Source organism: Loxodonta africana, chromosome 6 (assembly GCF_030014295.1).
Source record: "Loxodonta africana isolate mLoxAfr1 chromosome 6, mLoxAfr1.hap2, whole genome shotgun sequence".
Classification (NCBI taxonomy): domain Eukaryota; kingdom Metazoa; phylum Chordata; class Mammalia; order Proboscidea; family Elephantidae; genus Loxodonta; species Loxodonta africana.
Window position 1 is genome coordinate 29,698,137 of NC_087347.1, and position 20,613 is coordinate 29,718,749.

Sequence of the window (20,613 nt, forward strand, 5' to 3'; positions counted from 1 at the left end):
GGAGATGGCTGATCCCTGAAGACAAACCCCCAATCCAGAACACAGGTGTCCCTTCATCCCATTGAAAACTGCTTTCCCAGCAAAGCCTCTGCAACTGTGTGCCCTAGGACAACTTACTTAACCTCTCTGTGACCCCCCTGGCCTCTTGGGTAACAACCTCATAGGACTCTCGTGAAGATTAAATGGGTTCATGTACATAAAGCACTTAGAACAGCGAATATTCAATTCATGGCCACCTGTTGTCGTTATAATCATTTAATCCCAGCCCCTGCCATTAAACAAAGTGGCCTTAAACTCCAGCCAAAAAAACCAATTGCCATCCAGTTGATTCTGACTCACGGTAACCCCATGTGTCTCAGAGAGGAACTGCGCTCCATAAGGTGTTTGTGGCTATGATGAAGCAGATCACCAGGCCCTTCTGTGGCAGCTCTGGGTGTGTTTGAACTGCCAACCTTTAGGTTAGTAGCCTAGCACTTAACCATTTGCGCAGCCAGGGACTCCAGCCTTAAACCTCCCTCAAGCAAATGATGAGTCTCAAAGAGAAATTTCACAAAGGCATTTCTAGCATATTTCTCAGTCACTTACCCCATTACCTTATAAGCTGTCGGAGCCCTGGTGGCATAGTGGTTAAGAGCTTAGGCTGCTAACCAAAAGGTCAGCAGTTCGAATCCAATAGCCGCTCCTTGGAAACCCTTTGGGGCAGTTCTGCTCTGTCCTATAGGGTCACTATGAGTCGGAATTGACTCGAAGACAACAGGTTTATAATCTCTTAACTCCTGGGAACCTCTGGCCAAGGCAAATCCTATCTCCCACTCTTACCCAACCCCCTACTGCTGTTTCTGCCCCATGAAGAGGAAAGCCACGAAATGAATGTTCTGATTTCAACCTTTCAACAACTTAAAGAGTGCAATTCGTACATTCTCCTCCCTTCTCCCTGAATCACGGATTACTTTTCCTTCCTCCCTCAGGCTCTTCCAATAATTCTCCATGTCCCTTGTTTATTCATAGAGCCCACAGCCACAAACTGCCCCTTGTTCATTCCCTGACTGACCCTAGCAAAAACCTCCTAGCCCATTGAGACAGCCAAGGTGGCTGAGTTGGCCGCACCTCCCCTCTCCCCAGCTCAAGGGCTGAGGTCTTTAGAAACCCAGTGTCCTGCAGCGTCCAGCTCACGTGGCAGGTGGAGTAACTGAGAGAGTAAGTCCCAGAAGGGTCGCTGAAACTCTGCCCTGAGGACCTCTCAGCACCCGGCTTCCTCAAGGTCTTAGAGTTGTCTGACTAGCCAAACAGGCTGTGGACAGCTTTCCCACACCCAGTCATTCAGCCACTGCACTGTGTCACCTCTAGCGGCAACCTCCAACCACCCAGCCGTAAAGGTGGAGATGGAGGAGTGAGTAAAGGTGGAGATGGAGGTATGAATGCCGCACTAGGAGCTACAGAGAGGGAGCTGGTGACCTCCTCACTGCATTCTGAGTGTACAGAGGAGTGGGCGAACAGGAAGAGGAATGCACAGTAAGCCAGCGATGGTCTGGATCACACCCATGTACCATCTGCCTGAGACTGGCTGCAGGCTTTGCCATGAGAAGCTGCTCACTCAACTGCTGCTGGGAGGGGTTGTGAATCAGGAGTCCTCTGCACCCCCACAGACACCAGCCATTGTCCCTCTAGCTCACTGATCCTCCTTGAGGGCTCATCTCACCCCCATACCTCCCAACCCTATCAACTTCTCCATTTTCCTCTCTCTCTCCCCTCTCCCCTTATACTCTCATCATTCGCTCCCTGCTCACGTCCCTCAGTCACTTAGACACTGGCTCCAGGCTGCTCCACCGCTTGTCCTGCCACTACCCTGTGCAACTCAGTGCTCACAGGGACAACCTACATAACACCTGAGTGATCCTACAATTCACCGTGGGTACCGGGGCCCCACCCAGAGCCTCGGATTCAGCAGGACAGGAGCAGGGCCTGGAATCTGCTTTTCTCCCACCCTCACGCGCACTGGTGTTGTGGCTGCTCCTGGGTCCACGCTTTAGGAAACACAGCGCCTTGCCCTCCTCAGCTCCATTAGTCTTCAGGCCCCTCCGCTTTAGCCACAGTCTGAGCCTCGGTTCCCTAAAGTGTTCCACACCTGAAATCTGAAAATCCCACTCCAATCATAAGCTATCACGTGGGAGAAATGGGCAGAGGGAGCTGGACAGCCAGTATTTTACATAATGAAAGCACCAGCCTTTGGTCCCCTCCCCCTTTTTTTCCAATCCATCAGCCCTCTTTGGCTCAGCTCCCTGTCCTAAGGAGCCAGAAGCTCACAGCTCTGCTGTTAGCATCCACTTGGCAGGTGTCACCTCCCTCCCTGCAGGACCCCAGCCCTGGATAAGCCTTACTGTCCAATATTGTCTCATCCAATATTGTCTCAGCGATGTGGTGAGACCCGTGTGAAATTGTTCGCCACAGATAAGTAGGTAAACACAATTAAGCCCAGTGTACCTTGCTTACTGGTTAATCCACCCCTGATCAAAGGCTGCTTTGCCTCCACGCTCTTAACCACGACCTCTTATGTAGGCATACCTACAGAGGCACATCTAACGGAGGCAGTCAGTGAAAACGGCAAATTTAGAGGGCTTACGGACACGGTCAACTTCATGGGTGTACGACCCTGTGCTTGGTTTAATGCTCCACTGCCACCATCTTGAAATTCTTAATAATTTCTGAAAAACAGGCTCCTTATTTTCATTTTTCCCTAGGCCCCACAAATTAGGCCAACAGTCCATAAGAATCACCCAGGAGGCATGTTAAATGGAGATTACCAGGTACCTTCCCAAAATTCTAACTGAGGAGGTGTGGCATAGGGCCCATGAATCTGCACGTTTAACAAGCACTTCCATTCTAGACTTCTGGGGCCACCTCTTAAGAAACAAGTGTAGGACTACGAATGATTATCACGGGTCTTGGAGGGTCCATGTAAGATCACCTGCAGTTTCCGATGCTGCCACACTGTGGCGGTATAGCCCCGGAATTTGTAAGGCTAAATTTTAAAGAGGCAGTTCTAGAAAGTGAGCAATCTCCTCGACATCTTAAAGATCCCTGCCCAGCCAACCACCTTCCCACAAAGGTGCAATTAGGCTTTATCTTAGTAAAGGTTTTTAGGTCATACTACATACCAGTTGACTCAAACATGCTGGCGATTGTCAGGATGATGCAGGACCGGGCAATGTTTTGTTCTGTTGCAGATAAGGTCTCCATGAGCCAGAATCGACTTGGCGACGGCAGCTAACAACAGTTTGCCAGTTAGTGTAGCCCTGGTGGCACAGTGGTTAAGAGCTCGGCTGCTAACCAAAAGGTTAGCAATTCAAATCCACCAGCGGCTCCTTGGAAACCCTATGGGCAGTTCTACTCTGTCCTACAGGGTCACTGTGAGTTGGAATCGGCTCTTCGGCTCTATGACAACGGTTTCGGGATTTTTTTTTTTTTTTTTTTTTTTTTTTGGTAGCTGAGAGCCACAGGGGAGATGCTGCCCCACCTCTTCAGAGGGCATGTGACATGGCAAGGGCAGGGAGGTTGTGGCTTCTTCAGGAACCCTCTGCAAAATGTTACAGAAAGGACCCAAGCAAGCTGGTAACCTGGGGGCATAGGGCTGGCTCGAGGGCTGACCTGGCCAATGGCTCCATGATAACCACTCAGGGTCCTACAGTTTTCAAAGCGTGTCTCACACTGACACCATCTTGTTATCGGAGGCTGAACCCATCCGCATTAGGCAGATGCAGAAAGCTGAAGGTCAGAGAAGGTGAGTGGCACCGCCCAGGGCAATGTAATGGTAAGTGGTACAACGGAATTCACAGCCAGCTGTCCAGTATTCCCCCAGCCTCACTTTGGTTCTTAGACCTACGTTAGAATTACATTAGAATCACCTGGGGGGCCTTAAAAAATAAATAAATAAATACCTGGCCTGAGCTCCGCCTTGACCAAGTGGGTCAGAATCGCTGAGGGTCAGGCATTGGCATCCTAATTTCTCTTAAGTGCCCCAATCGGTTCAGCCAAGGTCGCGCAAATGGGCACTGCGCTCCCCGAGAGCCTGCACGCGCTGCCCCAGCCGTCAGCAATCAACAACTGAGGGGTGGGGACGCAGGAGCACCCCTCAACTGGATGACAGGAAATCAGGCTCCACATCGGGACCGTTTGCCTGCAAGGACCAGAGCACTCCAAGCTCTCTCCAAGCGGCCCACCCTGCTTCCGCCCACAGGGGGCAGTATAAATCAGGGCGGAGTAACATCCAGGCTCTGGAGCTGGAGGGGGTAGGGGGGCAGCCTCGGGGTGGAGGTTGGGCACCTCTAGGGACATTTTTCCACATATGTAAAGTACTGTTAATAATACAGCTGCTTACTTGAGGCTACGAGGATTAATTAACTGAATTAATGTACTTCGTGTGCGGCCGGCGCAGTGGCCAGATCTCCTGCTGGCATTGGCCTGGAGCGGCCTTGGCCTGGAGCGGCCTGGAACATGCTTGGCTGGAATTTGTCTATCCTTGGGGACCTGATTTTATTCCACCCAAAGCCCATCCCCGGAAAGCCCCAGGTGTTCCTTTGCCTCTCCAGACTTGCTGTAAGATGGAAGGTCAGGGTACATGGATTGGGCAAAGCCGCCAATGGCGTCCCCTCCTCTGTGGCCGGAAAGGATTCTGACTCCAGACACAGGAGAGCAGAGCAACGTGAGCTGTGAAGCTCTGTGCTGTGTACGTGTGTATGGGCGGGGGGGGGGGGGGGGGGGGACACATACTGAGTATGTCCTCACCGCTTGCCCCATTGCAAAGGGGAGGGGGGGCCCCCTGGACTTGCACCAGGGGTTTAGGGGACCAAGAGAAGAAAGTGGGTACAGATCTCAGAGTTAAGAAATAGGGCTTGCACTCTGCCTCAGTTTCCCTAGTCCCTCAGCCTTCTTTCACACACACACACCTTCATACCCAGTGTTGAAGAGAAAAATTAGTAAGACATCTTACTTTGATTTTAAGGTTTTTCTTACCCATGAAACCAAATATTGCCTTAAAAAAAATTCCTGGCCACACATTCTGCCAGGGTCTTTCTCACCCAAAGTTGCTAATCTTCTTTTTTTTTTTCCTGTTTGAAGTAAGGCTTACCCACCCAGTGCCCTCGAGTCGATTCCTACTCATAGCGACCCTATAGGACGGAGTAGAACTGCCCCAGAGAGTTTCCAAGGAGCTTAATTTAAATACCAGGAGATAGCATAGCTGCAGTTGGGTGGAGAGGCTGAGACTAAACTATCTTGTGACCGGTATCAGCTGATCTCAGTTAAAAGGGGGAGGGCAGTATTCAGTCAATCATGTTAAGGTAAGCCAGTGGTTGATCTCTAGTTCTCCCTCTTTTCTTTATAAACCTCACTGTAACCAGCCTATTGGAACAGTTTGACCTTTTTGGAATCAGAGTGGTCTCCCTATATATATAAAGAATAACTGCTCAGAATAAACCATGTTTCTATTTCATTGTTTTGATTATTTTTAATAACAGTTAACACTTGGATCTGAATTCTCTAACACCTTTGTGAATAACAGTGGCCCTGGGACCCCTTCCCTTCGAGTATAGTTGAAATATCTCAGGCTGGGGAAGAGAACTCTCCTTTACTTTAGGGGCCAAACCAAAACCAAACCCATTGTGGTCCGGTGGATTCCAACTCATAGCAGCCCTATGGAACAGAGTAGAACTGCCCCATAGGGTTTCCAAGGAGTGGTTAGTGGACTTGAACTGTTGACCTTTTAGTTAGCAGCTGAACTCTTAACCACTGTGCCACCAGGGCTCCATTTCAGGGGCCAGAGAACCTCAATTCCAATGTTTTCACTTTCCCTTTCTAACCTAACCAGGAGAGGAAAACACTCATACCATATGCTCCTCCATGGCTCATCCTGTCCCTGAGCCAACCAGGCGGGGCTGAATGCCTCACCTCAGAGTCCAGCCTGGTAGACCTGGACTCCTGGGGTGAGTCTGGAGGTCCAATCTAGATTCAGAGCTTGTTCACAGGCCAGCTCCACTCCAGGGAAAAGACACCCCATCCTTCTTATTCCCATGTTCTGAATAGGAAGCTGAGGCCCAGGGAAGGCCAGGCCTTTCCCCATTTCACCGGACAAAGTTGGGTGGAAGGCGACTCCGAGGCCTCCAATCTCTTTCAGACACAGGAAACCAGAGCAAAGTGTAGGGGAAGAGGGCAGGGATGGGCAGCGGGCCTTCAAATGGACGGGCAGGCCCCAAAGACTCAGGCAAAAGACACTTTATTTTTCCTTCCTTTAATCTTAAGCAAAAGAGACACAGGGGTTCAAAAATAAAAATTTCTTTCCCCCCCTCCTCCCAAATGTTTACCCAGCTCCCCCGTAACCACCGCCCCATCCTCGCCTGCAGGACGAGAGAAGGGAGGGTGTGGGCATCTCCAGCTGGGGAGGGGGAGGGCAGTGGGGTGTGCCGAGCTCGGTGCTGGTCTCTTTCCAAATATAAATACACGTGTCAAAACTCCTGGAAGATCCTCCCCACCCACCACCCGGCAGCCGGTGTTTGGGAGGGGAGGGGGGGTGCCAGGCACCGGCTGGCTGGGAGTTACTGCATCCGCTGGGCGTGGGCCCCGCGAGCCTCCTGCTGTTCGTTGTAGAAGAGATGGCACTCGGGGTCCCCCCGGATGGTGGGGGCGCCCTGGATCAGCTTCCCGGTGTTGGGGTTCACACACCAACACTCTCCACGCTGCCCATTCAGAGACATCTTGCACTAAGGAGAGAGAAGAGCAGAATGTGGAAGCCACCCCCTGCCCAGCCCCCAGCCCCCAGCCCCCAGCCTTCCTTCTTTCCTTCACAGAGGGGTGTTGTGCAGGGACTGTGTGCTCAGAGGTAGCACAGCAAGGGGGGGCTTCTCCAACACGAATCTTTTAAAATGCCGATTCCCGCTGTGAACTCGGGCAGCCCCAAATTCTGCGTTGCTAACAAGCTCCATGTCATGCTGATGCTGCTGGCCCAGGGACCACACTCTGATTAACAAGACTATTGGGGATGCCTGGGGATTAAAAGACTGGGCCCCTCTAGTGGGGACCCGGTCAGTGCTCATCTCATTGGAGTTCCTCAGAGTGGAAGGTGAAAATGCATGTAATATAAAGGCCAGTGCTGTCATAACCCTTACCACGCTGTGTGCCCAGCACTGTGGAACCAATATATACTCTGCTCGTTTATACCGCATATCTAACATTACAGTGAAACCTTCGAAAGCTGGAAACTGTGTAAGGTGGAAACCTGTCAGAGAAGGAAAATTCATACTTTCCCCTAATAGAGAATGACAGAAAAATGGTAAAACTGCACCCTAAGGCGGAAAACTCGCAACACCCAGAAAAATGAGGCACTTCCGTCAAATTCCGACTCTCACAGGTTTCACTGTACATTCGTTTAATCCTCACAACCACCCGGTAAATTTGACGCCATTATGATCCCCACCTTACAGATGCTGAAACTGAAGCATAGGTTGGCTAAGTAACTTCCCAAGATCATACAGCGAGTAAGAGGCAGAGCTAAAATGCAACCCCCACCTGCGGTTCCAGGGTCCATGCTCTGACCTGCCTCTTGCAAAGCCCTTTAATCGCCCTCAAGGCACAGCAGACAGCCTATTTTTCATTAGAAGAAATCAGTTTCTTCTTTTGTGTTCCAAATGAGGTAGCTGGCTTGCTACACACAAATAGCCTTCTTAATACTAGATTAATAACTGTTGTTGTTAGGTGCTGTCGTGTTGATTCCAACTCCTAACGACCCAATGTGACATATTCGGTTAACAGCTGAGTGCTTAACCTTTGTGCCACCAGCATCCTTAGACTAATAACTAGAAGGCCAAGATGCCCGCACTGTGCGAAAAGGTGGGGGAGTGAGACCCACAAAGGATTGGCAGAGCCCTGACTCCATCTCCTTGCTCCAGGCATCCATTCTTAGAGTCTGCCTGACAGCTCATTAGGACCACCAGAGCTGTTGTTGAGTGCTGTCAAGTGGATTCCGACTTATAATGACCCCATGTGACAGAGTAGAAGTACCCCATAGGGTTTTCGAGGCTATAATCATATGAGAGCAGATCCCCAGGTCTCCCCCGTCGCCACCCCCTGCTCCCCAGCGCAGAGCAGCTGCGTGTGGGCAGGACCCTGGTGTCCTTATTTCTTAAGGCTCCCCCAATATGCAGCCAGGGTTGAATCTCTCCTTGAAAACAGAAGGACAGGTGAGGCCCATAGTACCCAGGCCTCTTTATCACTTCACTTGGCCTTAAATGAAATGCACTTACACTTTTTCTCCCCATAAAAGGGAGGAGGTGGGGAACAGGAGTAGGCTAAATAAAAGGACATCTATGTAGCTGTGTGAAAAATAGCGATGATAGAGGGCAAAAGGGAGAACGCTGCATATGCGCAATGATCATTAAAATGTATATGGAGGGCCTCTCTTGAGTGGTTTACTTACGCTTTCTTAACTGTCCTCGAATGTGCTTATAACGTTGTTCAACTCCACGGCAGTGGGTTTGGCTTTGTTTTTTAATTACCATTTTTACAAATATTCTAAATGACATTTCTCCATCCCTGGGGCACTTGAAAACTAGAGAAGCTATCAGTCAGTGGTTTAAATCAGTGATTTGCAAAGTGTGGTCCACGGACCGGCAGCGGCAGCAGGAGCAGCGGCAGCAGCAGCAGCATCCCCTGGGAGCTTGTTGGAAATGCAGGCTCTCCGTCCAACCCCAGTCCAAACTCAGATCCACTAATTCTTGAAATCTCTGGGGGCAGGGCCCAGGAACCACCTCCAGGTAACTAATGCTCAATCAAATTTGAGAAGCTTTGGTTTATACCCACTTCTCTTCTCCAACAGGCTCCCTCCCAACCCCAACACCAAGGGCAGCTGGCAGGTAGCTGGGTAAGCGGAATCTGCCTCAGACCCGCCCAGGCGAGGGCACGATCTCCAGCCTCCCCGGCCTGGCAGCTTGCACCCCGTGACTACAGAAGTTTGGTCTCCTGCTCAGCTGTCAAACCTCAGAAGATTGCAGGCAGGTGAGGCGGGAACAAGACCCACCCAGCCCAGGTGGAGCCCCCCCCCACTTGCCTGTTTGAGGTTGTAGAGACCATGCTTGTTGCAATTGGGGATGTGCAAGGAGTAGAGGTGCTCCAGCGGGCCCCTCTCATCGGGCAGGCGCATGGTGGAGATCCGCTCCAGGACCTGGTCCAACTCCTGCTGGCAGGGGGTCTGCAGGGGGCACAAGCGTGGTCGGGTGGGCTACAGAACAATGGCTCTGGGAGAAACCTCAAGAAGACTCTCATCTCTGGAAAGGGATGTTCCCAGGTCCCACAGCTAGTTGGCCATACCAGGACTTCTGCCACCCCACCCAGTGGTTGCGCTATCAAAGAACTATGCGCCCCACCCCACCCCTAGAAATCAGAGGGATCAGAGTTTTCCACCCCTCCTTGCTCTGTAGCAAAGCCTTTGTGGGGTCAAAATGAGATTTATTTGCGAATACTGAATTCAAGTGATTCTCTTTCTAAGTATCTAGACTCCAGCTCTCCCTCTTCGTTTCTATAAATCCAGCTAGGGCCAAGACTCAAGACAGCAAGAGAGGAGCTGGAAAAAGGAAGGACGGTAGCTGAGTGTGCGCAGTTTATCACAAGAGTGAGCAAGTTTAAGTGAATCCTTCTTCATCCCTGGGGTCCATTTTCTTTTGTCTATGGCCCAGAGCCAAACAGAAACGTCAAGGTTTTTAGAAGGAACAAACTTCAACCATATGTCTACCCCATTTCACAGCCAAAGATACTGAGGCCTCAAAAGCTAAACGATTGACCCAAAGGTCATGGAATATGTTAGTGGCAGAGCTGGAAATGAAAGTACTTTGACTGTAGGCAACACAGGATGGAGATCTTATTGAAATGCCCTCCCCCAGATGGGAGCCTCCCTTTCCATGTTCTCTCAATCCCTCCAACCAGTTCTGCCCCACTGACCCTGGCAGGCGGTGGCCGAAGCTTCTTGGGCTCCTCCAGGCCAAGGTGATGCTTGCCACCTTTGCCCATTTGCCGGTGCTGCTCAGTCACCTTCTCCCGGAACACAGCCAGCTCCTTCATGCCCGACTTGAGGGGCTTCCGGGCAGCAGTGCCTCCAACAACCAGCATGTTCATGGTCCCATCCACGTGGTTCTCAACCAGGCCTCCTTCAGAGTGGTCATCGCCATTGTCTGTAGAGAGGAAGGGAAGGAGAGCTCCAGGCCCAGCTTACCAGAGGGACGGGCCCTCGGCTGCCGTTTGGACCGCTAATGATGACAAGGATAGAGATGATCAATGCTAATGAGTGCTCACTTTGTGTCAAGCCCTGTGCTAAACCATTTACATGGATTATCTATTTCAAATTTCACAGTAACTCTCAGGTGGGTGCTATTAGCACCCTCCCCCAACTTCTACAGATAGGAGAAGTTGATGCTTACAGGGTCAGTTACTTGACTAAGATCACAAATCTGCTAAGTGAGGGGTCCAGGATTTGAACGCAGGCTGCCAACTCCAAAAGAATGGCTCAAACACCCACTGTATCCTGCCTCATCCTAGGAGACCAAGACAGAGCAGAGCATGAAGGATGAACGTGTCTACTGGGCCCTTAACCCACAGTGGGATTCAGTCCATTCTGAAGTCCACCATTCTTCTCTAGAATAACCTCCCAGAGTCTCCTGGCACTAACCCCCAGTTTAAGTTCTTATGGTCAGTTTGAAATGGTGCAGATGAGATGCATGCTGCAGAGATCGCTGAGCCGTGCATGTCTGGCAGGGAGGCAGAAAGCAGATATCTGCTTTGCCACCCAGATTCCCCAGGTCCCAGCACCCCCTGCTCCATTGCCGCCTCACTCTTCATGTGCCAGCCCACCTGGCTTCAGTGTTCCCCAAAGTGCTTTGCTCCCACAGCTGCTATAGCACATCCCCATTGACTCTACTTGTCTCCATGTCTGTTTGTGTGCCCCCTCTTTACACCGAGTATCCCAAGAACATAAACTGTGACTTCCTCAGCTTTGTAGTTTCAGAGACTATCACGGGGCCTGAGTCTTGGATGTTTGTCCAGGGAACATTCATTAAATCTTTTCAAACCAGTTGCCGCCAAGTCGACTCTGACTCCTGGTAGCCCCCTGTGTGTCAGAGGACTGTGCTCCACAGGGTTTTCGTGGCTGATTTTTCAGAAGTAGATTGCCAGGCTGTTCTTCCAAGGTGCCTCTGGGTGGACTCCAACCACCAACCTTTGGATTAGCAGCTGAGCAAGTTAACAGTCTGCACCACCCACAGACTCCTCAGTCTCTATTACCCGTTGCCATCGAGTCGATTCTGACTCACAGCAACACTATAGGACAGAGTAGAGCTGCTCCATAGGGTTTACGAGGAGCAGCTGGTGGATTTGAACTGCCAACCTTTTGGTTAGCAGCCGAGTTCTTCATCATTGCACCACCAGGGCTCTTTAGTCTTAAGCCACACGTCAGTTAACACAAGGAAAAGACTTCTATTGTGTGCGCAGCCTGGGTGGAGACCCTGAAGCAACTCACAGCTACCCCAGTCTCATCTGGCTTAGACATGTCCAGTCAGGGTTAGTATGGTAGAGTTGTCAGCACCAAGAGTGACCAGGAAGACAAGTCCCAGCAAGTCCTAGAAGGACAGGGAATCACAGCCCAGACCCAGCCCTTTGTAGACACAGCAAAGCAAACAGAGCCCCAGACCACAGTGCCCAGAGCGGCTCCCTGCAGGTCCCAACAAGACCTGCGTGGATGCGGGAGGGGTGTTTCTAAACAAACCTTACACATGTTGTCTTCCCTTTTAATGCACCTTCGAAAACTTACAGTCCAATAACACAACCAAATGACTCTTGGAAATATTTCTACACAAGGGTTTGAGGTAAGGGACCTCATGCTTGGCGGGCCCTTCGGATTTCAGAGATAAGACAGTGTGGTGGGCTCTCTGGGGCAGCGTTGTACGATGGAAAGAGCCAGACATGCTGCCAGCCTGTGCCTGTAAAATGGGGGTGGTGATGTCCACCCCCAGGTCTTCGCGAACTATAGTGTTCGCTCACTCACCAGCTAAGAGAAGGGGCGCCTCTTCCATGCCAGGTATGCACAGGGTGCTGGCATTATCACAACACCTGCTCTACAGAAAGCACAGCCCAGCAGACTGCAGGTGACAAACACCAGGCTGATTTTGTAGCAAATGGGAGTGATCAGTAAAGGTTTGCTCCCATCCCACCCCTTCCTGCTGGGCTCTAATGATAAAGCAGTTGGTTTTCACTAGCTATAGCAACATCCCTTTAAAACACATTATCTCCAGGGTAGTCAGCTCTGGTTAAGTAAGAGGGTGTGATGGTTAATTTTATGTGTCAACTTGGCTCAGCTTTGGTTCCTAGTGGTTTGGCCAAACACTAGTTGCTGTTTGGTGATGTGATGTGATGTATGTAATGTAATCACCTTCCATAATGTAATCTAGTGGAATCAATCATCAGTTGAAAAGAAAGTTTCCTTAGGGTGTCTTCTGCCTCCAGACTATAAACAGATATTTTGGCAGAACTCACTCTCTTCACTCTTCATTCTTTCCGTCTCCTGACCTACAGATCTTGGGACACAAACCTGCAGGTGTCTCCAGCCTGGCACCTGACCTACAGATTTTGGAACTGCCATCTCCCACAACCACATGAGCCAATTCCTTGAAATAAATCTCTAGATAGAGAGGTAGGTAGGGAGGGAGGCAGGTAGATCGCTCAAGGGCTCTGTTTCTCTAGAGAACCCTAAGACAGCAGGCATACTCAAGTTAAATTCCAGCTCCACCACTTTCTATATCAGCGGCGATTCCCCTGCATGGAACATCTCTGTGCCCGTTTTCTTCGCTGTAAGTTGTGGGTAATGACAGTTCCTATTTGACAGAACTGTGAAGAGTATATTCTAGGTAAAGCAGCTAGAGCTTGACCTGAAACATGGAAACTCTATGCCCACGCTGGTGGTGGTTATTACTTTGATGATGAAGAAGATGACAGCTGCCTCCTTCATCTGCTATCTCTGCAATCTGGAACCCAACCAAGAACAAGGAAGCAGAGGAAAATGAGCACCCTCTAAGCATGCTCAATAGCTGTCATGGTGTCCACATATTTTAAAGTTTGGGCATTTCCCCAGGAGTCACCAGAAGACTCGTCCCATGAAGGACCCTGCCAGTTCACAACAGTACTCCCCCAGCAGGCCTGCATGCCTAGCCTCCAAGTCAACTGCCAAATAAAATTAACAAGATTAAAAGAAAAAAGAAGGAATGCATGCGGACAGTGGCAAGAAATATCAAATGGCAGGGAGGAAAGAGAAAACTAAAAAAAAAAACAAAAAACCAAATTTAAGAACTTTGAGGACATTTAGTGCACGGCAAACAATTCCACACCCATCGGTGGCCTCTGAGAACTCTGACATTTGATAGCATAAAACAAGAATTATGTTGATGGTGACGATGATGATTTGGGGATGTCAAAAAAGGGGAGAGGGTTAAAATTTTCCAGCATTGGAAAGAAAACTTCTATCCAAATTACTAAACTTTAGAAAAACAAAATTGAAATATTTAAATGAATAAATCCTCGGAAACCTGGAAAATTCTTCTATCTAGAATGGCTATTTCCCTAGGACCTAAAGGTAGTCTAGGTTTTACATAAATACCCACGCAAAACCCCGTGCCCTCGAATCGATTCTTTCTCATAGCGACCCTATAGGACAGAGTAGAACTGCCCCATACCTACCAAAAACCAACCCATTGCCAGGGTTGGGCGACCTCACATGCGTTAGAGTACACCTGTGCTCTACAGGGTTTTCAATGACTGATTTTCCAGAAGCAGATCACCAGGCCTTTCTTCTGAGGCACTTCCGGTCTTGTTCCACTGGGTTCAGTCAGACCCTCTTCCTCCTTCCTGCCTGTCCCTTACTGCTTCTTGAGGCTGAGAGCAGCAGAAATCCAGGGGCCCCATGAGAAGTATTCTGTGTTTCCCTTGCCAAGTTGCCCTGGGATGAAGATCCGAGTCCCCTTGCCTTGCTGTGGAGACTTTTCACTACGTCACTGCTCCCCATGTCTGCATGGGGGCCACCCTCTGGGAATAGGTCAGGCACCTGGGGCCAACCACAAAGAAGATCCCCCATTCCCTCTTCAGATGGACATCAGAGGTGGAGGACAGAAGGCTGGGAGGAGAAGGGCTTGGGAAAGTCTGAAATAAACCAAAACAAATAGGAGCGGTCTAGTTCCAATAACCTTCTATTTCTTTAAAATTGACTTTCAATTTGCAGAATGCAGATGTTGGCACAGCACGGGAGGGACTCACCCCCATTCCCACCACCTCCACCTCCAGTCAGATCTACCTTCTACTGCTGTTTCCCACCCCTGACAGGGCTCTCTTCACCTAGACCTGGGGTGGAATAGTCCCAGGCTCCCCTCCACCTTTTCCCTGCAGATACTGGCCCAGGGAACACAAAGCAAAGAGGAGGCAAGCAAGGGAACTAGGAAGACTCATTTTTCCCCTGCTGCATCAGGCTACAGAGAAATGCTCCTTCCCTAACAACCCAGGATCAAACTGGGAAAGCCATACTGGGACCCTCCAATGGCCCACATCCAATCCCCTTTCTACCTGTGATCACCCTTGGGCAGAACCCCTGGGTCCTCCACTCTCATGGCACCCTTCCCAGCTGGCTTCAGGCCAACAGAGGCAGAAAGAAATCCTGGAGTCCTCAACACCACTACTCTACGACACCTGAGATCCTGCATTTCCACTCACATGGTACAGAAGATGAGGACCCCAGGGATCTGGGACCATCTGCAGGCAGGAAGCCTGCCTGACTCTCAGAAGCTCACCTGGCTCCTCCCTTTTGGGAGGCTTGCTGCCTGCCCCAAAGCTTGCGCTAAGACAGCCAGTAGTCTCCACTGCAGCTATAATTACACGTTCTCTGGCAGAAGAAGGGGAAGTGGCCCATGTTTCACCCTATCAGGATCTTCTGAGAAGGCGCCATTCACCTGAGCTTTCTGGAGCAGGGTCTCTCAACCCCAGCACTACTGACATTTTGGGCTGGATACGTCTTTGTTGTGGGAGCCTGTCCTGGCATTGTAGGATGTTTAGCAGCATCCCTGGCCTCTACCCACTAGATGCCAGTAGCTCCAATCAAAATCACAAATGTCTCCGAACACTGCTAAGTGTCCCTTGGAGGCAAAATCACGCCCAGCTGAGAATCACTGTTCTGGAGTTAGACTTTATTCAAAGGTCTGTAAGTTTCCCAGCCTGTTGCTTAAACAGCTCCGGGTCATTTACAAGATATGAGAGCAGATCTGAGTTCTACCACATTCTCCACCCATCACTAAGACTCCTCCACATTCTTCTAGCTCCAGCAGTTTACCTGGCCTGCTAGTTCACAGCTTCTGGGAGGTCTGGGCATTCCCGAGGGCTTTCAGCCTGTCCCTGCCTCTTCCCTAAGCCCTCCAGCCACTGGTACCACTGACAGTGCCCAAAGAAGCAACCCTTGGCCAAGTCCTAGAGGTCTGCCCACATTTAACCCTTAGAACAAGGCTCACTTCAAATGGACTCATATTTGAAAGAGAAAGGGAGAAGGGCACGCATGAAATACACACTTAGACCTGGAGGCACCAGACAGGACCTACGTACGTGTCCATCATTTCTGTTGTTAGCTGCTGTCTAGTCAGCCTCCAACTCAGGGCAACCCCATGCAAAACAGAATCAGACCACTGCGATCCACAGCGTCTTCATGGCTGATTTTTACAAGTAGATCTCTTTTCCTAATCTGTCTTAGTCTGGAAGCTCCTCTGAAACCTGTTCAGCACCATAGCACCACACCAGCCTCCTCTGACAGACAGGCAATGGTTGTGCATGAAGTGGACTGGCTGGGAATTGAACCCGTGTCTCCTGCATGGAAGGCCAGAATTCTACCACTGAACTACCAACGCCTTTCATGACACTTCTAGGAACCCACAAAAATGTTTTCATTTCTTTTAAAATCAGAAGAAAAAAAATAAACATTTCAGTTAATAGAAATGTCTTATTACACAATATTATATTTTAAAGCATTCTTCTTTATACCCATGCAGTTGTAAAATAAATTTTAAAGTATCTTTTTATGGAAGAAAAGGCTCATGAAGGCAAAAGTGCCTAGAGTCTACGAAAGGCATAATGCGTCCATGGCTCCAGGTCCCAGAGATGGGGGTCAACTGGGCCCTTTTGTTTTGTTTTGTTTTCCCAGGGAGAACAGAGTTGGTTTCGTATCCTGAAGTACCTCCAACCTCTCTGAGGTGAAGGTCAGTTTGTCCACCCTCACGGAGGCCACCAGGATTCAAGGGTATGTTTTGTTCCATTCCTTTATTGACCCCACCACTACCAATGAATGTGCCAGCAAGATGAGGAAATCCATGGGCCTGCTTTGCTGGCGCAGAGCCTTTTTTAAAGGAGCTAGAGCATCCGTTTCTTTTCTGGAACAGGCTTCAGGAACCAAGTCCAATGCCCAGCACTGAACTCCACATCTTGAAACAGAAGCCTGGGGAAGGGAAATGAAACGGTGGACTGGGTGGAGATCAGAAAGGACTGCAGAAGTTCAGGAATTCAGAATCCAAAGTCTAATTGACTGAGTCTGAATCCTAGCTTTACCACTTAGCTGTCCATCCCTAGATAAGTTACTTAAGCTCTCTGTGCCTCCACCGTTCATCTGTAAAAAGTGGACAAGCAAGAGCCACCTCCAGTGGGCTGCTGGGAAGACTCCGGATTGGCTGCATGTATATACAGTGCCTGGCACACGATAGCAGCATGTGGCGTTAGCTATAGCTGCTTCCATTTCCTCCCCTCCAAGAGAGGAGGACCCACACAGCTCCCCTCAGTCAGACAAGAACGTCATCACCAAGCTCTTCCCATACGTTCTCTTAAAGGCTACAGGTGCAGTTGTCAGAAAACTGTCCAATGTACAACTCCAGGTAGAGATAGAATTTGCCCTCAGAACAAAAATGCATTTTTTCTGCCTAAGACAGTTAGGTTCAGAATAACATTTATTAAGCAACCACTTATGTAGATAGCTGTGTGAGCTGCAGTGTAAAGGTCACTATAAGAAACAGACCTTACCTGGTCCAGCTGCTAGAAGCCCATATCACACTGCTGGAAAAACCATCAAGCTTAGAGCTGACTGACAGGGACTTCCAAGGCCCCTGAAGAGATTTCCCCTAAGGATTAGTAGGCGTTGGTTATTCTCCCTACATAGTGATTGTGGAAGAGGGTTAGCACTAAAGCGGAGTTCCATGATTATATACAAAAGGTGAAATGTTTCAAAAGTGAGGGAAACTATAGCGGGAGACTAGGAGAGACTACAGAGACTGTTCCGGAGTTTCCCAGCCCCGTTTAGTGTAGGGCTTGGAGCACAGGGAAGAACTCCGGCCCCTGCCATAAGGGTACTGCCACATCTCTATACCTTCTAAGGAGTCCCTGGGTGGTGAAACCGGTTAACTAGCTCAGCTGCTAACTGAGAGGTTGGAGGTTCAAGTCCACCCAGAGGTACCTTGGAAGAAAGGCTTGGTGATCTACTTCTAAAACATCAGCCATTGAAAATGCTATGGAGCACCTCTGCTCAAGTGAGTTGAAGTTGACACGACAGCCACTGGTAACTGGTATACCTTATACACCTGGTAGAGAGCTGGAGATGACAAAGGCAGGTGGAACCTGAGGACATGGATGAGTCGTTCCATTTTTCACATGGCAAACCTAAGACCCAAAAGGAGCAAACACAACCTCTCAACCACCGTCAAAGGTGCATCACGATTGGCATGGGGTCCCCACATTCTCCCTTGACCCACTCTTACTTCTCCAGCCAAGGAGAGCAGCTGGGAGCTGAAGAGCTTACGTCTACTTCTGTGCATTAATACATTGCTTTTAAAATGTACTTTTAGCCCCTTTTCCCATTACAATCTTGATTGTAGCACCAATGACCTTATACAAAGAATCCAAACCCTTGTGGTAGATAGATTTTACTCTCAGGAGGCCACATTTTTTCCTACTGCAATGCTCTAACTTCATTCTCCATTTAACAGATTGCAAGGCAACCCTGGATCTGTGAGAGACCTTTGAGCTCTCTTAGGAAAATAAACCCCAAGAATCTGAAAGCAGCCCCCTCCTCTTTCTTGCTTGGAGTCTTAGGATTGGCCCTTATCCAGGCCTGGTGAGAAAATGAGACCTTTTCCAAACCCATCATGCATCTTCATACATGTCTTCGTACATGTCAACATGTCTCCCTTCTTCTTAATTCTGAAGAAACTCTAACCAATTCTAGCCTTCTCCTCTTATCTCATGATTATCTAGAAATATAAGAGCTGGGGGCACGGTGCTGTTTTGATGTTAGTCAGAATCGAGTTGATTCCAACTCATGGCAACCCCAGGTCTGCAAAGCAGAACTGCTCCATAGGGTCTTCAAGGCACCTCTGGATGGGTTCGAACCATCAACCTATTGGCTAGTGGTCAAGTGCTTAACTGTTCGATCCACCCAGGGACTCCAAGAGATGATGTAATCCAATCCTGAGCCTATCATTCCTCCTAGTGGATTCACCTCCTTCAACACGTAACAGCATTCCAGCTCCTTCAAGAATTGATGCCAAGTAACAGGCCTAAAACACGGGCTGCTTTCCTGGTTCCGCCCTGGCTATGCAGAAAACTCACATGGCTCCTTCTTTGTTAATTTCTCTCGAAATGCATTTAACCTTGACATATGCTGGGCAAAAGAATAAATACTAACCACCACCCTCCTACTCCTCCCAGGACAACTTCTCCACTAATATACAGGGCAGTGAACAAGTCATTAACAAACTAAAATGGGCAAAGAACACCAGGACTCGAGAGCCCTGAATTTCAGTCCTGGCTTTGCTGCTTACTGTTCAGCCATGATTTTGCCCAAGCCCTTTAACCTTTCTGAGCTCTAATTTCTCAAGTCTGAAAAATAGGGATAATAATCCTGCTAAAGGGAAGGCTGCTATTTAAATGCGATGCAGTATTATTATTGCTGAGACTCACAGTGTGGGAAAAATCAAGTTTTGGAAGAAATGTGCAAACAAATGGGTGAATGAAAGGTATGTAACTTACACGAAACTGGGAAAGAGTAACATCTGATCTGTAAGATGGCCAAGCACATTGAAAAAAAAGTCTTATCAGAAAGTTCTGCTATACTTGTATTTGCATATTTCTTCTAAAGCTTGCTTTGGTTGATTATATAAATACACTATATTGCTACGAATCATAGCTCTCTTACCATTTGATGGAAGTCATTGGATAGCATGGATTTGCCTAAATTAACTTTGTTTACAAGATTTAGAAAGAAGGAAAGAAGGAATGGAGGGGAAGGAAGGGAGGGAGAGAGGGAGGGAGGTGAGAGAGGTTGGTTCTAGAAAGTTCGTAGACCACCTTCTTCAGAAATTTCCAATCTATTCACAAGAATGCTTTCATTTTTCTTTTCCGTAGAAATCCTGTGATATAATAACAGGCAGGGCTGAGGCTTCCCACGGTCCAGATTAGAAAAATGGGCTACACAGACATGAAGGAAATTCTGCAGGCTATACGAGATATGGTCCAGACGTCAGGTTTCTTCAAAGCCACCCTGAAGTCTTAAGGGACAATGAGCTAGGTAGGAAGCTAGGTGGGAGACAGATGGTGGTCCCAGCTGCTGTGTATGTGCGGGGGAGGTGGGGCTCACAGGTAAACTCAAAATCATACATGGGAAACAGCTTTTGTTAGAATGCAAAGCCAGTTCCTTTGGATGGCCAATTGTGGTCAAACCAGCTAGCATGTGCCCACTATGTTCAACAACATGGCCCACCCACAGGCTAGGACTGCTGATTCAGGCAACACTGGGGGGTGAGAGGGGGAAGGCGAGGGGGGGCACACCAGTCAGACATGAAGTGGGGAGGATGGGGGTCTATTTGTTACTTTCTGGCTAAAGTTTAACCAGAAGCCTACAGCCTCTGTGGGTGAGTGACACTGTTTATGTGTCTTCCCCCTTTTTTTCAAAAGGTCAGGGGTGGCAGCCATCAGGAACCCCTCACTCTGGAGTTCTGCAGTTCTGAATGGTGCATGTATGTCTGCTGTGGTGTAGGCTGGAACCCAGCATACATTCCAACCTAATGACATTCTCTCCCAGTTGGTCCATCTACCCCCTGCTGACACCTGGCTTCATTCTAAAGGCCCCTCCCATTCATTCCTACCCTCTGAGCCCTGCTCCCTGCAAAGAAGCCAGCCAAGCAAAGCCTGGCATCCCTCGATGCCACCAGGTTCTGGGAGAAATTCCCCTTATATCCTCAGCATAGTTTTAAAACAAAAAAAGGCGGTTCCTCCACTCTGAATTCCCCTTCTGGTAGGAAATGACTGCAAACAGCCTCCTCAGAGTGTTCTAGAACCACAAGTCACCCAGGTTCTAATATCAAACAAGGGCAGAAACTGGTCTTTCTCACCTCGGGATCATCTCCATGTGCTGCGGCTACCACAGGCCTAGCACCTCGCTGAGTGCTGTCAAGGTGCGTACACTCTGCTGAGTGCAACACCCGGCAGACAGACTACCGCCCTTACTGTGGTAGCTGCTGG

The 20,613-nt window shown here is 49.3% G+C and overlaps 1 protein-coding gene across 1 annotated transcript in view; it reads right to left on the reverse strand.

Moving 5' to 3' along the window:
* Positions 1–6,048: 6,048 nt before the first annotated feature.
* Positions 6,049–20,613, reverse strand: part of IGFBP2 (insulin like growth factor binding protein 2) — a 30,186-nt gene continuing 15,621 nt past the window's right edge. The window contains exons 2-4 of the mRNA XM_064286697.1: positions 9,982–10,211; positions 9,095–9,235; positions 6,049–6,752 (exon numbers count right to left, since the gene is read on the reverse strand). Coding sequence (XP_064142767.1) covers positions 6,588–6,752; positions 9,095–9,235; positions 9,982–10,211 — 536 coding nt within the window. The 3' untranslated portion in view covers positions 6,049–6,587. The remainder of the gene's footprint in view (positions 6,753–9,094; positions 9,236–9,981; positions 10,212–20,613) is intronic.